The sequence below is a fragment of the Triticum aestivum genome, chromosome 6B, assembly GCF_018294505.1.
Source record: "Triticum aestivum cultivar Chinese Spring chromosome 6B, IWGSC CS RefSeq v2.1, whole genome shotgun sequence".
NCBI lineage: Eukaryota > Viridiplantae > Streptophyta > Magnoliopsida > Poales > Poaceae > Triticum > Triticum aestivum.
This window is the reverse complement of record NC_057810.1, coordinates 398,063,311-398,081,462: the sequence shown is the minus strand read 5'-3', so window position 1 is coordinate 398,081,462 and position 18,152 is coordinate 398,063,311. Positions and strand designations below refer to the sequence as shown.

At 46.9% G+C, this 18,152-nt stretch overlaps 1 protein-coding gene, 1 non-coding gene and 3 pseudogenes across 8 annotated transcripts; all 5 read right to left on the bottom strand.

The window, feature by feature from the left end:
• Window positions 1–8,955: 8,955 nt before the first annotated feature.
• LOC123137258 (uncharacterized) lies at window positions 8,956–13,460 on the bottom strand. Of its 7 annotated transcripts, none has more exons than XR_006467974.1 (6): window positions 12,818–13,460; window positions 12,588–12,670; window positions 10,745–11,384; window positions 10,188–10,312; window positions 9,511–9,591; window positions 8,956–9,202 (listed from the first exon to the last, which is right to left on the bottom strand). XR_006467974.1 is itself a non-coding variant. In XM_044556930.1 (6 exons), the coding sequence occupies exons 1-6, from the start codon at window positions 12,818–12,820 to the stop codon at window positions 9,194–9,196; spliced, it is 399 nt and encodes a 132-aa protein (XP_044412865.1). In that variant the 5' UTR covers window positions 12,821–13,460; the 3' UTR covers window positions 8,956–9,193. The 7 variants fall into 7 exon arrangements, 2 of the variants coding, with proteins under 2 accessions (XP_044412865.1, XP_044412864.1); XR_006467973.1 differs by having other exon boundaries at window positions 8,956–9,213; window positions 10,208–10,312; XR_006467972.1 differs by having other exon boundaries at window positions 10,208–10,312.
• Window positions 11,498–11,580, bottom strand: LOC123140287 (small nucleolar RNA SNORD24). Its single transcript, XR_006469915.1, has one exon. It is a non-coding gene; the product is annotated as a small nucleolar RNA SNORD24 (small nucleolar RNA).
• Window positions 11,665–11,740, bottom strand: LOC123140347 (uncharacterized; annotated as a pseudogene).
• On the bottom strand, window positions 11,852–11,927 carry LOC123140348 (uncharacterized; annotated as a pseudogene).
• On the bottom strand, window positions 12,208–12,283 carry LOC123140344 (uncharacterized; annotated as a pseudogene).
• Window positions 13,461–18,152: the final 4,692 nt, after the last annotated feature.

The following is an 18,152-nucleotide window of genomic DNA, read 5'->3' as shown; positions in this document are numbered from 1 at the left end:
AGTAGAGGACATCTAACTTGTTTTTGCAGGGTATGTTGTGATGTGATATGGTCAAAGGCATGATGTGATATAAGTTGTTGTATGAGATGATCATGTTTTGTAAAAGTTATCGGCAACTGGCAGGAGCCATATGGTTGTCGCTTTATTGTATGAAATGCAATCGCCATGTATTTGCTTTAATTTATCACTAAGCGGTAGCGATAGTTGTAGAAGCGATGGTTGGCGAGATGACCACGACGCTACGATGGAGATCAAGGTATCAAGCCAGTGACGATGGACATCATGACGTTGCTTTGGTGATGGAGATCAAAAGCACAAGATGATGATGGCCATATCATGTCACATATTTTGACTGCATGCGATGTTTATCTTTTATGTATATTATTTTGCTTAGTACAGCGGTAGCATTATAAGATGATCCCTTACTAAAATTTCAAGATATAAGCGTTCTCCCCGAGTATGCACCGTTGTGAAAGTTCTTCATGCTGAGACACCACGTGATGATCGGGTGTGATAGGCTCTACGTTCAAATACAACGGGTGCAAGCCAGTTTTGCGCACATGGAATACTCGGGTTAAACTTGACGAACCTAGCATATACAGATATGACCTCGGAACACTTGAGACCGAAAGGTCGAACGTGAATCTAAATACCAAATCAATTTAAAACTTCATGAAAATAATTGTGTGAACTAAGTTGTCTCATCCATGATTCACCTCCACAGACACAGATATACATGTACATGATTTAGCATAGGGTGCTACTAAAGATTCATTTAACTCCGACAGGAAAATTAGGGAGCAATAAATTAGTGCTACTTAAGTACTCCTGATTAATCAAGTGACCTTGCAGGAGAGTGAGCAGAAGTTGAAGGGCTTCCTGGAGGATCGTCTCACATGTAAGGGAGACGTTGCTGGAGCCCTTGAATGGCCTCGACTGAGGCCTCGGCTTCAACAAGATCACCTTGGCACTATTGATCGTGTAGAGCTGGGTCATGCATGCATCAAGAATCCGGTTAATTAGTATGATGTATCGTTAATCCAAGTACTACTCTGCTGCATTTCTCTATCTATCTCTACTCTATTATCTATTACTCTTATACTCTTACAAAAAATAGAGTTGGTGAGCTTGCTGTTAAGTGCATCTCAATGTTATGTGTAACGGACGAGCATCTTGCTAGTTTTCCATGTAAATTAAGACTAGTAGCAACACATCAATACAATACCACTAGCAAGATGTTAGGATAACATAGGACGGTACCATCGTGTGATCTTGTTCATTTCCTCCTCCTCCTCCTCCTTCTTCTTCTTCTTCTTTGTCATCATGCTCTATTTCTCTTTCTCTTTCTCCTCACCAGTTGCTGGAACCAAGTACATGATTGGCCTTCTATTTCAGAACTGGTTTTGTCAGTGACGGAATACAAGTGTACTAGTAAACATTATTTTCTCATGGCAGTCCAAAATAGAGATGAACACATGCATTAAATATCATTCTTACCTAATGGAAGGTTATGGTGCCAATTTGGATGATGAAGATTGGAACACAGACCTCCCTTTGTGCGGTTCCACCGAAATGAACCAAAGTTTTCATTCTGACATTCTAGTTAAACAGTACAAAAGTCACTTTTTTTAAGAAGTGTTTTGTGCAGTGCACCAAAAGGTCGCAGTAGCAACGAGGTGAAATGGATATCCCTGTTTGCACAAGAAGCAACAGAGGAAACATACAGAGTCTCAAAAAATTACCTGGGGCATTAGATTAAGAACAGCTAAATATTTGCTATAAGGGCATGGGACAGTGGGTGCACCAGCAGTCCAGCACCATGTACCTAAACCGGGGCATAAAGTGGTGATTCAGAGTTTTTTTCCCCGAGAAACAAACATCCAAGAAACATATCTGGGTTGGTCCCATTTTTGTTCACTCTAGCCACCTACTATGTGTGGATAGCAAATCTAGTCCTGGTCATACCACTGTGTAAAGAATTTTCCCTATATTTCCCTTTTCGACCAAGAGATGGGTTGGATGACCAGTCTGTACTACTTTCACCCATCTCCTTCCTGTTTGTACCAAGTCCGATGTACATACTAATTTTCTGCCCTTTATTTTTTGTTTAAACCAAGTACAAGACTCGACTCCATGAAGTAGCTTTATGTGTAACAATAGAAAAAAAATTAGGTGACGTTGGACCATCCGACCAAGAGGGGCTGAGAGGTAGTAAATTATGCACATGTAGCAATGTAGCGAGCTGGGGAAGTAGAGCTAGGATGGTTCAAAGGACGATATACCTGAAGGTCATCGGGATGTAGATAGGTGGGGAGCGGGAGGCCAGATCCACCCACACTAGGGCAGCGATGAAGGGATCGGAGGACCTCCTGTGCCGGCGCTCGACCAGAGATAACAGTGCGGCCGATAGTGGGCCTCCTCCCTTGCTGTCGACGACGGCCTAAACGCTGCCCCTGCTCCCCTTCGTCGGCGGAGGGGGATACGTCTAGATCTGTCGGTGAGGACAGAAAGACAGTATTTACCACTGCTATCTTGTTTAGATCTGGAGAGGATGAGAGTGTGTGAATAGAGCAACCCTAGCAAGCAAGCATAGAGGCTCCTGCCTATATATATATATAGACACACACACACACACATAGTGGGGTAGTTTTCTTTTTTCTCTCCATCAAAACAATCGTTTAAAATTGTGTATGTGCCAGGTCGCCATTTTTTTTCAGTTGTTGATTTTTTTGAGATAGCTACCCGCTTATTCCAAGTGGTGTTATGGTGTGCCAGGTCGCACTTTGTATCATTCAAGTCTGGTACTATACCCTCCATTAACTGAACAACCACCGTCTCGTAAAATTTGTGAACAAGCCCATGGCTGAAATTATCGAAAACGTGGGCTACACCAACATGCATTATTATTTATATCTTCTATGTGGGAGTATCCTAAAAGATGTGAGAGTACAATATTTATTGGGCCCCTTTGTAATTTGTGCTAAATATTGACCAAAGATTTAATTGACAAAACGTTAGTGCATGTTAACAAAAATTATATCCTTTGGTTCGTATTTGAATATAGTTTTCAATGATGTAATTTTTTGTGGCATGCATGAATATTTTTTTAGTTAAATTGATAGTCAAAATTTGGCATAGATTTATCATAGGGACCAATAAACTAGGACGGGGTACTGTACATGACTAGCCACTCTATCTACATGCGGGACATCAAAGCATCCGGGCCCACGTGCCATCCACCAAATCACAGCGAGGTGCTACAGTCGAGACTCACTGGTCACCCTGGTGTGGCCATTATGACCCGTCATATCACAAAACCCACACCTTTACCAGCAGTGGTAAATTGGCCTCGAAGTTGGACTAGATGAAGCAACCAACATTTCATTGGATTGCTTGTTGAAGCCCTTTCTTCCCTTGAAGAAAACCTCAATCCGGGCTACTCACTTCTGCCATTTTTCTTCTGTACCGACGAAGGAAAGGTAGGCGAATCAGTGATGCTACTATATTTTCATTCCAAGAATCTTCATTTTGCCAAGTACCGACTGATTCTCACAGCATATTCTTTTCCTGTTTTCATTGCGATTGTGGTTTCCTTTCGATTGCTTTTTGTTTGTCAGTTTATTGATGGATCCTGGAGCACTAGGCAAAGAGTTGCTGGTGGACAACCCACCCGAGGCAGAGATCTCCAGGAAGCAAGCACCGACCAACGAGTTGGCCATGTCGGCGGGCCAACCCATGAATACGAAGAACTCCAAGAAACCATCATTGGCCAAAGAGTTAATGACATTGGCGGACAAACTCCTCAAAGAAAGCTGGAAGAACAACAAGGGCCCCACTGTGCCCGCCCCAGAAACACTAATGGCCACCTATGAGAGGCTCAAGGCCGAGTTTGAGGAGATAGTTATCGTTGAGAAGCAGTATTTCCCTGGCAAGGTGATGGCCCCGGGAGGGATGGGATCCCCTAGTGAGCTGCAGAAGGTAAAAAAATGGCTTACCTTAGTTGTGGGTTTTGATTATTTTCAATGTGCTTGCTAATATATTAGGGTTGTGCAGGTGTCGGTGGACGTCCTTGATGATTCTGATGTTGCGGTCCGTCCTATGGACAACACCACAGAGATCATTTTTGATGTAGCGCTCCGTCATGTGGACATCGCCTCGGAGATCAATTCATGTGGACATCTTACGCTTATAGGCATGATCCGTCATCGATCGGCCAATATCCCAAGCTCCTAAAATTGTGGGCTTAGCGATGCATCAAACAATAGTCCACAATTATACATTAATTCACATAAAACTCAAATAGTTGGTTCACGTATACATTCAGGCCTCATTAGGTTCATAGGGTAGGAAAATCATAGTAATAGGAAAGTCATAGGAAATGAGATGACATGTATCTTAAATCCTACGAGTAGGAATAGGAAAGTAGATTCCCTTTGATTCACATCATAGGATTTTTTCCATTGAGTCTAGGTTAATGTTTATTTTCCTATGAAATTTGGAGGATAGGAAGAATTCCTCCTAGGAATATGATTCCATTCCTATAAACCAAAAGGCTCTACAGAAATTTTTCCTGTAGAAATCCTATCCTTTGAAATTCCTACAAGATTCCTCTAAACCAAAGGAGGCCTCATGTTAATAGCCAGCAAAATTGGCAAGTACTTGTAACATGCGTGAATGTGTAATTTTTTGTTGGAAGCGTGAATGTGTAGTGACGTCGTACTTTCGGAGTGGCTACAGAGAGTATGTACATGTGCTAGAGGGGTTGTGGGATGGAGAGAGATCAAGAGAGAGAGAGAGAGAGAGAGAGAGAGAGAAAGACCCTCTTTCTACTCCTAATCGTTAGATTGACAAAGGATATTTTTTTAGAACAAAAAATCATAGCAGTACAGAGACATGCAAATCCTAGGCGGGCTAGGTTGGCCTAGTGGGTTTTAGTGATATGACGTCCTACAGTGTCGTCCAGTCTTCGCGTGTGGTTGCAGTATTGTGGGTACAGTAAGTTTTCTTGAAGAAGCGGAATTCAACGAAGTCATGACGGTTCCTTCGCCCGACCAACTTAAAGTGGGAAAGGTTGGGCCTGCGCTACGACCGGGATGGACCAGGATAATTTTCTGAATGGCAGGTAGACCAGGATGGTCGACGTCCCACATGTCGGTGAATGAAAGTATTCTTTTCAATATCAAGGATGAGCAACAAGTATTCATTGTTTATTTTTATGAAAGCTATTGTCTCCACTGTTATGACGGAGGAGTGTGAAACACGGAAGCCCAGTGAACTTGGCATGTGCACAACTCCCTCCTTCCTCATGTACCATAGTGTTGATTATAAGGTTGGCTATAAGGTTACAACTTTTTCTCACTTTCTATCTATTTCCTCTCAGATGTTGTTACCTTCTTTTTTAGACACAGTTGTTTTTTTATACCTCTTTTTTTAGAATTAGTTTTTTTTATACCTTGCAGCATGTGTAGAGACGGGCTCTTGTAGAGCCCACTCCTTGACTTTGTCAATGCCTCTCTCTCCCCTCCACATAAGCGGGCTTATAGGCCAGTAGTGTACTACCTACTTGCTATGAATGTGGGCAGCTGGTGTCTGAGGGGGGAGCACGCGTGGGATGGGGGAGGGGTTTTTGGTGGGCCAGCGCGGTCAGAGGCGGGCTTGGAAGCGGTCCGGACTCCCCCATGGCCCACCTCACATTATTACCATATTTCTTGGTGTCTGTGCGCGGCGGGCAGGCGATCTATTCTCCCTCCCTCGTCTCTCTCTTCTCAGCCGACGCCCGCCGAGCAATTAGATTTTGGCTATCAACGGTTTATTCAATTGCAGTCCCACATGTCGGTGAAAATGCAAGACAACGCGTGTCCCCTCTGGTGAGCGGGGTGCGAGCCGGACTATCGGGGTTGCGATGCGAACGTAGCAGGTGTGCTATAAGTGTGCCGCCTTTTCCGTTTGAACTTGCAAAGCATAAAATTTTCATGCGATAGATCGATAGAATCTAGAACAAAATGACGAGGACGGGGCTTTCCCGCATGTTAGGCGGGCTAGTTTGAGTGGTATGACGTGCTACAGTGCAAACAAAGCAAATTTCAAATTAACCGGATGAAATTGATTACATTTCGAAAACTTTTACTATAAACTGGACAAAATTCATTACATATTTCACACAAACCATATTAAAACCTACTGTAAACCTAATCTAAACGATCGCCGGCTCCCAACCACCATATCCGGCCATGAGCCCCGAGACCTGACGCTCCGGCTATTCCCTTTGCCTTCTCCTTATCCACCTCAGCTTTGTCCAGCTCCGCCTCGATAAGCTCCTCCTACGGAGCACATGGTTATGAAGATTTCTGCCTCCACGTTGCCGTCAAGCGGCTAATTGGCCACCGATGTTTACGCCACCAAACTTGGCGTCGACTGAGTGGAGAAGCAGTGGCCTTCCTGGAACCAGAGTGGCGGCGACCTACCATGTACTACTCTTCATCGCTGTCGGCTGCGCCCACGCATGTGCGTCGGGTTTGGGGTCATGGCGGCGGAGGGCGGCCGGGGGGGGGGGAGCCAGCGATGTCCTTTGTCTGCTCCTGCGACAGTACGTCCAAGAGAGCTTTGGAGCGCGCCCGGAGTGGAGCCACCAATGTCCTTCGTCTCCTCCTGCGACTGTACGTCCAGGAGAGCTTTGGAGCGCCAGGAGGCCATGGTTGGAGTGGTGCCGATAGAAGGAAGCGACCGGAGGAGAATGACTGTGGGTCTTTGCCTATGGCTGGGAGCTGGGGATGAAGTTAATATAGCGGGCGAATGTTAATGAGCCACAGCAGACGGATGGACGGCTGGCGCCGTAGTAGGTTCATCGGCAGCCGCGTGTCATTAATGTGGGCGGTGGACAGACATATGGCCGTGGTGTCGTTAACATGGAGCAGTCGCTTGCACAGGGATGCTGCGCGGGTGGCGCTCTCTTGGTCATCGCGCTGCTGCAATACCAGCGCTAGTCAAAGGTCGCGTCGGGCGTGAATGCGGCATTGACGTTCTGGATCCGTGGTGACCGTTTCAGGCGGGAAGCGCGCGCTGGTGATGGAAGGGGTTTCCGTAGGCCAGGGTGGTTAGACACTGGCGTGGTGGTAAAATGTGAACTCATGGATGACGAGCCTTTGAAGCGTATGCGACACATATACACAACTAGGCGTCCATGTAAACGCTCTTGTCGCCAGCTAGCCTTCGACGACCACCATTAGGCACCACACAACCATGCATAACTTACGAATAATGGACGAATCGATCAAACACACACTTGTTTGCAGTGGCACTATGATCGGTCGCTCACGATACAGATATAGGTACCATAGTACCCTCCCTAGCTAGGTTGTTTTATAGATTGTCATTGTGATGCGTGATATACATGAGCAAGGCGCCGAGTCACGTCATCACGTCGTGTGCAGAGCCATGGCTATGTCAAGCAGCTCGGGGCCCAATCACAAGTATGACGTTGGCATTGAGCCAAGTGAATACATGCTCGGTGTTCGCGGAGGCCGCCTGCAAACGTCTAAACAGTAATGTTAGGCACCTCCGGGGCGCATAGGTGACGGGCTTGCCGTTTGTCTTGTGCCATGAGTAGGACTTTGACTAAGAGTGCGACGTGCATGCATTAGCATGGTTTGATAGCATGAGTGTGAGCGCGTACATGCTACTTGCGTCTATGGACAGTGTGCGCTAATGTGTGCATCACATATAATATTAAAAAATTGGTTTGTGCATTCAACGCAAAGTATTTCATTTTCATTTGGTTGACGAGTGTGCATTGCAGTGATGAGTCTGTGGTTTGATTCCTCACATACGCATAATTTTGGTTTATATTTCTTTCTCCACAGACAGGTAGGCCCGCATAGATAGATAGATACAGAACACGAGCTAATGAGGCACATGCGGACTGTTTGACTGGTCAAGCAGACAAATACGGAGCTATACGCTAAGCCTGTGACCGTATAATCACCATATCTCGTATACAATGATCAAAGTGAGCTATCAAGACAAGTTCGATGACCGCCAATGCATTTTACTCGGTAATAAATGACCAATATTGAAGGGAAATCCAAATTTCCTTCATCTTCTGTCCTTGAGCTCTTGACAAACCAATGCACTATATATGGTTGTCCGGCCACTCCGCCCCAGAGCTCTCACCAAGCATCATTCATGCCATCGTGCCACACACTAACCGGTAAAGAAGCGATGGCATCCTGCGGTGCCAAGTTCCTCGCTACCCACGACCGCACACAAAATGGTAGGGAAGCAATGGAATCCCGCTGTGCCGAGTTCATCGCCGCTCGCGACCTCACAACTACGTGGGCGGACTTTGAAGCTGCCAAGGCTCACTACAAGAAATATGTCAACTTGTGACCACCACTATTGGTCACTGAATGGTCATTATTTTCCATTTGTGACCTTTTTATGACCAAAAACAGAAGGTCAAAAGCTGACCGTTGTAAACTGACATTAACGACCTTCTCTGTGAGAAGGTCGTAGACGTTTACGACCAAAACAGAAGGTCGTTGAGCCCATGACCTTTTGTTTTGGTCACTGGCTGTCTGCCCAGGCCACGTCGGATCCGACATGGCAATCTGACGTGGCAAATTTGCGACCAATTGAGAAGGTCAAAAATTAGAATCGGCCCGGTCCAATTGGGTGTTTTACATGGGCCAGGCCCAACAATTCAGCCTTATATATATATATATATATATATATATATATATATATATATTTTCTGTTAATTTTTGCTAGCTACATGGGCCAAGCCCTACTATTCAGCCTTTTTATTTTCTAGGCCTAGGACATTTTGCATTCCGTTGCACAACATTCCAGTCCATTATTGTTTGGGCCATAGCCTTTTTAAACCTGAAATATTACTTGGTCCAGTAGAACATTTTTGGTGTTTCTCATTCACAGATTTCAATTTTACACATTTCAACAGAAAAATAAATAAATAATTCTCTATTAAATTATTAAATACAGAATCATTCGCTCAAATATTCACAACATCACATACATGTTTGCATGTCCAACAGCATATACACGGTGGCAAAGTAGCAACATCAACAACATCAAATATTCAAAACATGGTGGCAAACTAGCAACATCAACTAAAACTATGGTGCACATCTCGAGGCTTCCTTGATCTTCTGTCGTAGCACCAGCATCCTCAACAACATTAGATCTTCTGTACATAAACTATTAGTGAGATACATCAGGAGTTAAATTATTGCCAATAAAAAATATGGGGACAATTATAGGTACATGCCCAAATGCTTCAGTTCGTTAAACATTAAGCAAGGCATAGCAAAAATTCCAACAACTTGACAGCAACACGTTAACCTCTTGTTCATGTTAGGCAGCAACAATACTAACCTATAGGTACTATTCTATTCTACTACCACGACCATCCATTCAACTGACAGCATATAACAATACTAGTAAGCCCACACGGACTAACATCACAAGGCAGGAGAGAATAAAGGGAATCAAGACCTGATGATGATAGTGTGGACAATGATCTGATTGGAATTATCAAGCAGAGCAAAACAGCAGCATGACCATCAAGTCGCAGCCCTGAAGAAATAAAGAACAAATAGAGTCAGCTACTTATTTATTCAGAATTGAGAGTTGAACAATCATTAGAAAACTAAAGATACTGCTCAGCCAACTAAATAACACATGATTCAGTCGCACGGTATAATTCTGACTATAATATAACAAGAGAACTAAAGATACTACATACTTAGAACTCAACTAATAAGTGAGAATGATCAAATCTGATGCAAACAACTGATTTTATTTGTTGATGTTACAAAAGGAAGTGTATAAAATAAACTGCAGCAAACAAGCTTTGATTTGCTGCTCCAAATAGAGGACCATGGGATTGGGGTGCTGATCACATAAGTAAATAAACAGTACATCTCCAAAACCTTAAATATGGCATCAACTTCTCAGATCACAAAGGTAATATGTCTGAATTTGTAGCATCACACACGAGGTCTAAATTTATACCATGTTCCTTTAGTAGAAGAGCCGGTTCATGTCTAGCTTGTATTGTAGATAACTAGTACAGTTTTCACACAAAAAATAGGATTGCAGTATATATTCATAGCATGTAATAATACTTGCATTAACAGACTAATCAACCATCAGCTAACACTTCACAGTACCAACTAACACTTCATAGTACCAAAAAAATGGGGTGGCGCTCGCCACTTCAGATGTGCAGCAGCCATGAGGGCTTCTTCTTGTTCCACCTGCAACAGCGGCAACGGCAGCGGCAGCTTCTACAGATCTGATACACAAAACAAAACGCAGGCAAGAGGAATTAGAGGGAGGGGAGATGAAGAACATGGCAGACATTTATATGATGGCAGTACATAATGTGCAGCTTGGTTGACAAGCATAACTAACCACATTTCAGGATCCGTTCAATGGCATGCACCACACTAATTAACATAGGATACTGATTTCTACTCTTTGTAATTAGCTACTGCCAATCACGTCTACAACTTCCTAGCTCAGCTGTCGGAAGACCATACAATGTTGCATGTAGCCGACCGGCACACATTGATTCATAGCAAATCAGGTTGAACTTTCATGGAATGATTACACTAGCAACTAGTGAGCACTAAAGACTAATCTTAACCCACTGGTAGCAGTCTAACACTAGCAACCAGTGAGCACTGAAGAAACAGCAAGAAACAACACAATGAAATAGCTCAACCTGATGGTTTGAGCGTAGTTCCATCCAACCTCCTTGGAGAGCTGGCCGAGGAGGCAGTACCTGTGCCCAGGCTGCAGCCTCAGAACCCTGCAAAACCACAAGCGACATCAACATCAAACACACACATGCGATGTACATTAAACATACAGAGCTCAAATGGAACTTGCCGCAGTGAAAGTAGACTTTACCAACTTGGTGTAGAGACAACTATGATGGCCCAAAACGACATGTACAAAGGGAAAACACGCTTAAAAATTTCCCACGATAGGTCATAACAAGGGACTGCAAAGGCCATAGCAAAGAGAAAAACGACGTCCACTAGAATTTCCAAATGCACACATTTGATAAATGAAACAGTTCGCCATGTAGAAAATTTCAAATGAGTGTCGCAGAACTGCATGCATAACAAAGGTTCACCAACCAGATTGTACTATCAGAGTTACCAAACTACTTAAAATACGACAGAGGTTTCCCAAAACTGATGGCGCACGATAGCTTTAGTATTTGATAGGGGCCAGGATCTCCAGGTGAGATCCTAACTTCTTTCGGCTGCCTTCTCAGCCTTGACGCGGAGCTTCGCTAGTTGCTTTCTCATGTCGTAGGAGATCTTGTCCTTCTCCTTCCTCTTTTCCTCCAACTCCTGAATACTTGGCCATAGAGTGATGAGAAACGGTATGCACAAACATCAGCTCATAATGAAAAAAACTAGCAACAACGGATGTACTGTACTGATAACATTAGACTAGAACTAAGTGCCTTAGAGATTTTGGTGGTTAAGATCATCAAGTGGGATAAACCCATTAGGAGTAGCAAACATTTTGATAATATCACAGGCTCAAAGGAAAATAAACACCAACAAACTATTGAATGAATTAAAACCCAAAATAGAGCAAAATCTCTTAAAAGAACAAAATGGCATGGTCTGTCAGAAGTAGCTGGTTGTGATAATCATGAAGTATCAGTGGGAATCCGAACAATTTTCTTCATCATGCAGAAGCATAAAAAAGACCCAATATAACACAAAGAGCAACAAGGTTGCGACCAACACAAGGAGTGCATGTACGACCAGTCATAAAGCGGTGAAAATGTAATACAGGAGATGCCATCATCCATCAGAAGTAGCTGGTTACACTAATCATGAAATATCAGTGAGAATCCGAACGATTTTCTTCATCACCCGAAATCATGCAGTTCAACCCAACAAAACACAATGAGCAATAAGTTTCATAACCAATGAAGGAATGCATGTATAGTCAGTCTAAAGTAGTAAAAATGTGCAAATGTACTTCAGGAGATGGCGTGACCCATCGATTTTCTTCATCACCCAGGTAATGCACATCTCATCAGCCAGCAGAACACAAAAAAGAGGATACAAAAAGTACGGCTAGGAGGTTTGCAAAAAATCAAAGGAAAGTATTTGCTCAATAATAAAGGAGTACATATGTAGTCCAAGAGATGGCATGATCCGTCAGAAGTAGCCGGTTGTAATAATCATGAAAAATCAGTGGGAATCCGAATGATTTTCTTCATCACCCAGATCAAGCACATCTCAGCCTGCAGATCATACATCAACTTGTCTGGAACCATGGTTAGTGAATACTTCATTCCATGTTCCACTGTGCTGTTAGTTTTAGCCGCTACTGATATACTATGGTCAGGACATTTGGCACTTAATTTGGTACATTCCTGATCCAAATGGTAAGCTGTAAGCATATGCCATATTGACAGATTTAAAATTGGAGCTGATCCCTTTATTCATAGTTGCAAGAATCCAAGCGGTATTTTTACTAACACGCAAGATCTAAAGTGTTGTCTCCATCCAGGAAAAAAGAAGCAGAATCACCTTGTTGGGCAGCAGGATCCGGTCGAGACCATCCGACATCTAATGCGGCGCCGAGGGCCTCCAGAAATAGTTCTGCAATGCATCTACAAAAAAACCCACCAAGATAGAAGAGATAAGAGCACGAAATTTAGCAAGATATGTGCAAATTCATGGCTTAGATTTATCAAAGGAAGAACATTAAGGATAAAAGAAATTAAAAGAGCAGGGGAGATGGGAGGACCAGAGTTTACCATGGAGAGGGGCAAGGTGAGAGACGTGGCAAGGCAATGGGGACGTGAGATGGGGGAAGGCGAAGAAGCAACTACGACAACCCCTCCTCACGCTTGCCGATGATGTACATGCCCACACAGGGGAGATAGACGGGAACAACCTCAGCCTTGGGGTCAGAAGGATATGGAGGAGGCCGTTGGCCGGGGGCGAGGTCGATGGCGGGGTGGTGCGGCCGCCATGGGCGAGGACGACGGTGGGGTGGGGGCGGCCGTCGTGGGCGAGGATGACGGCGGGGTGGTGGCGGCAGCCATGGGCGAGATCGACGGCGGGGTGGGGGCGGCGATTCTGGACAAGCACGGTGGATCCGGGCGGGGCTGGGGACGGAACCGGGGGAGGGGGAGGAGGATGAGGTGTGGCTATGGGGAAACGGAGAGATGGCCGGGAGAGCGGTGATGCGGAGCAGGGTGGGATCTACACGAGGCCGTCGCCGGGGTTTGTGGCATGGTGGAGGCGACCGTGAGGAGGGAAGGAGGAGAGGGCGAGTGAGGGAGGGCGCTGCCACCAGCGACGGGAAGCTAGGGTTAGAGAGGGGTGGCAGCGTCGATCTAGGTCGGATCGAGATCTGAGGGAGGGAGAGGGTGGCAGCTGTGGGTGCGTAGGAGAGAGAGGGGGGCGAGAGGATGTGTAACGCCCAGATAAGTAAGCTACAGTGAAACCCTGCTAATGATGCCACGTCACCTTCGTTACTGTTGCTAATCTTTCATTAGTTCAAAACCGGTTCAAAAATCATATTCAAAATATGACAAACAACAAAAGTTTTCAAACATCAAAACAAAAATGTTCGGGCAGTGCCAAATATGGCATAGGTAATTATGGTGTAGAAGAAACAATTTTATAAAATACTTAATTGCCCTAAACTAAATAGAACAGAAAACAAAACAAAAAAAGAGAAAAAGAAAAGGAAAAGAAGAAACCCCCTTCCCCCTGGGCCAAAGAGCCCAACTAGCCAACAGCCAGCCCGACCGGCACAGCCGGCCTGGCCCGCCTCCCTCGGTCGCTCCCTCCCCTTCCCTGTTCCCCCGACCAGGGTCGGAACAGGGGCGCGTCGCCACCGGACCCCCTCGCCGGCGTTGAGGAGGGGATAAGGTCGCCACGCCCCCGCCTCCTCGATCCCGCCTCCTACTCGCCCCCACTCTCGCCCTCGGTCCCTGCGCCTCTCCCTGTCCCCTCAGATCCACCCCGCTCTTCTCCTCTCCCATCGCATCCGAGCGCCGCCATGGACCCGCCGCTGTGAAATGCGTGGCCACAACCACCACCTCACCTCGCCAGCGTGTCCGTCGTCACCGCCATCGTCTTCCTCGTCGACCGGTGGCCACAGCTAGAGCTCGGAGGCGCTGCTGCGACGGTCCCCTTCTTCTACATCTCCGGTCACTGCCGTTCTTCACCAACTCCGGCGATGCCTTCTGCAGCTACTAAGCCACCAAAGGCCCCCATGCGTGCCGCTAGGTGACCTGCCTCCCTCCTCTGCGCTCTACCTCCCCTAGCTTATGCCCTAGCTATCTCGTCGTCGTGCCCAGGCTCTGGTCGCGCGGTGTACCTCGCCGCCGTGGCCACAGCCGCCGTCACGCTCACCCGAACTCACCGTTGTACCCCTGGGGTTCCTAGGAGCCCAACGTGCCTGCGCACGCTCCCTCCCGTGCCTCCTAACACCGTCCTCGTTGAGCGCCCGAACACACTGCCGCCTGCGCTCGTCGCCGGCATGCCTCCGGTGATCAATTGGTCACGGGCCAGTGCCCATTGCGTTCGCCACCTCGCGTATGACTCGCCTGGCCTCTCCTTTCATTCGCTAACATGACGTGTCGTCGTTTCCTCTCGTGCCTGACTCCGGCCGTCCGCCGATGAGCTCGCCGCGCTCGATTCCGGCCACCACTGCCTGCGTAACCACCACCAACCGGCGATTTCCCACGATGCCCGAGGACGCGCCGCCGCGAACGAGCTCGCCGGCGTGATTCCGACGAGTTGCCGGCCGCCGCTGAGCTGGCCTGACGCATGGGCCCCCTTGTGTCCCTGACGGGTGGGCCCCGTTGAACCCTTGACCCGGTCAACTGTTGACTGCGCCGCCCGTGTCTCACTGACCTACAGGCCCCACCTCAATAAACGAAATAAATAAAAAGAATAATTAGTTAATTAAATAGTTTAGCTAATTAAAACCCTAATCTCTCACTAACTACTAGCCACCACTCGCTAATTAGGTTAGTTAGGTTAAAATAACTCTGTTAGTTAGCACTGTCACTGACATGTGGGTCCCAATGGCCCCACCTGTCTGGTTTGACTAGTCAACCACACTGTTGACTGCTGACATCACACCTATGTCATGCCGACGTCATCCCATACTGTTCTGGATAATGTTGGATTTAAATAATTAATTAAAATCAACAAATGATTAAAACTTTAGAAAATCTTATAAAATAATCCGTAACTCGGATGAAAATACCTTCTACATGAAAGTTGCTCAGAACGACGAGACGAATCCGGATACGCAGCCTGTTCGTCCGCCACACATCCCGAGCATAGCGAACACGCAACTTTCCCCCTTCGGTTCACCTGTCCAAAAACGCGAAACACCAGGGATACTTTCCCGGATGTTTCCCCCTTTCGCCGGTATCACCTACTACCGCGTTAGGGCACACCTAACACCGCTAATTGTCATGTCATGCATCGTCATGCTTATGTTTGCATTGTATTTATTGTTTCTTCCCCCTCTTCTCTCTGGTAGACTACGAGACCGACGCTACTGCTGCCCAGTTCGACTACGGAGTTGATGACCACTCCTTCTTGCCAGAGCAACCAGGCAAGCCCCCCCCCCCTTGATCACCAGATATCACCTATTCTCCTCTATACTGCTTGCATTAGAGTAGTGTAGCATGTTACTGCTTTCCGTTAATCCTATTTTGATGCATAGCCTGACATTGTTGTTACATCTATTGATACCTTACCTGCAATCCTAAATACTTAGTATAGGATGCTAGTTTATCATCTGTGGCCCTACATTCTTGTCGGTCTGCCTTGGTATACTATCAGGCCGTGATCACTTGGGAGGTGATCAGGGGTATATACTACACCTATATACATACTACAGATGGTGACTAAAGTCGGGTCGGCTCGAAGAGTACCCGCGAGTGATTCACGGATTGGGGGCTGAAAGGACCTTTGTCCCGACGGCCCTCTGTGTGGGTCTTTGTGGCGGAGCGACAGGGCAGGTTGAGACCACCTAGGCGTGAGGTGGGCCGAGCCCTGGTCGGCGTTCACGGTTGCTTCGTAATAACACGCTTAATGAGATCTTGGTATTTGATCTGAGTCTGGCCACTGGTCTATACGCACTAACCAACTATGCGGGAAAGTTATGGGCACTGGACGTCGTGGTATTAGCCGAAGCCTTCGTGACGTTAGCGACTAAGCGGCGCGCGCTGGGTTGGACTGCATAACGCGACTTCCTTTGTAATGGAGGTTGCTAGGTCTGCTCACCGGCTGCGTACGCAACGTGCATGTGTGCAATGGGCGATGGGCCCAGACCCCTGCGCATAGGATTTAGACCGGCATGCTGACCTCTCTATTGTGCCTAGGTGGGGCTGCGACGTGTTGATCTTCCGAGGCCGGGCATGACCCAGAAAAGTGTGTCCGGCCAAATGGGATCGAGCATGTTGGGTTATGTGGTGCACCCCTGCAGGGAAGTTTATATATTCGAATAGCCGTGTCCCTCGGTAAAAGGACGACCCGGAGTTGTACCATGACCTTATGACAACTAGAACCAGATAGTTAATAAAACACACCCAGACAAGTTCCACAGACAACCCGATGATCGCTTTTCCATAGGGCGACGAGGGGACGATCACCGGGTAGGATTATGCTATGTGATGCTACTTGGAGGACGTCAATCTGCTCTCTTCTACATGCTGCAAGACGAAGGCTACCAGAAGCATAGTCTTTGATAGGACTAGCTATCCCCCTCATATTCTGGCATTCTGCAGTTCAGTCCACTGATATTGCCTCCTCACACATATACCCATGCATATGTAGTGTAGCTCCTTGCTTGCGAGTACTTTGGATGAGTACTCACTGTTGCTTTGCTCCCTCTTTTCCCCTGTTTTCCTCTTCTTCTCGGATGCCACAACCAGACATTGGAGCCCAGGAGCCAGATGCCACCTTCGACGACGACTCCTACTACACTAGAGGTGCCTACTACTACGTGCAGGCCGCTGACGACAACTAGGAGTAGTTAGGAGGATCCCAGGCAGGAGGCCTGCACCTCTTTCGATATGTATCCCAGTTTGTGCTATCCATCTTATGGCAACTTGTTTAACTTATGTCTGTACTCAGATATTGTTGCTTCCACTGACTCGTCTATGATCGAGCACTTGTATGCGAGCCCTCGAGGCCCCTGGCTTGTATTATGATGCTTGTATGACTTATTTTATTTGTAGAGTTGTGTTGTGATATCTTCCCGTGAGTTCCTGATCTTGATCGTACACGTTTGTGTTGGGGAACATAGTAATTTCGAAAAATTTCCTACGCACACGCAAGATCATTGTGATGGCATAGCAACGAGAGGGGAGAGTGATGTCCATGTACCCTCGTAGACCGTAAGCGGAAGCGTTATGACAACGCGGTTGATGTAGTCGTACGTCTTCACGATCCGACCGATCCAAGCACCGAACGCACGGCACCTCCGAGTTCAGCACACGTTCAGCTCGATGACGATCCCCGGGCTCCGATCCAGCAAAGCTTCGGGGATGAGTTCCGTCAGCACGACGGCGTGGTGACGATGATGATGTTCTACCGGCGCAGGGCTTCGCCTAAATTCCGCGACGATATGACCGAGGTGTAATATGGTGGAGTGGGGCACCGTACACGGCTAAGGAACGATCCGTAGATCAACTTGTGTGTCCTAGGGTGCCCCCCTACCCCCGTATATAAAGGAGCAAGGGGGGGAGGCCGGCCGGCCCTAGAGGGCGCGCCAGGAGGAGGAATCCTCCTCCTAGTAGGAGTAGGACTCCCCCTTTCCTACTCCTACTAGGAGGGGAAAGGAAGGGGGAGAGGGAGAAGGAAAGAGGGGGGCGCCGCCCCCCTCCTAGTCCAATTCGGACCAGAGGGGGAGGGGGCGCGTGGCCCATGCTGGCCGCCCCTCTCTCTTCTCCACTGAGGCCCATAAGGCCCATTACTTCTCCCAGGGGGGGGGTTCCGGTAACCCTCCGGCACTCCGGTTTTCTCTGAAAACATGAAAACGTCCGGAACACTTACGGTGTACGAATATAGTCGTCCAATATATCAATCTTTATGTCTCGACCATTTCGAGAC

Coding starts and splice junctions, on each gene's coding strand:
- LOC123137258 (XM_044556929.1), bottom strand. Junction 9,592..10,187: donor GTACTATGAAGTGTTAGTTG/GTACTGTGAAGT, acceptor TTATTTCTTCAG/GGCTGCGACTTGATGGTCAT. Junction 9,203..9,510: donor GTCCACACTATCATCATCAG/GTCTTGATTCCC, acceptor GTTTATGTACAG/AAGATCTAATGTTGTTGAGG.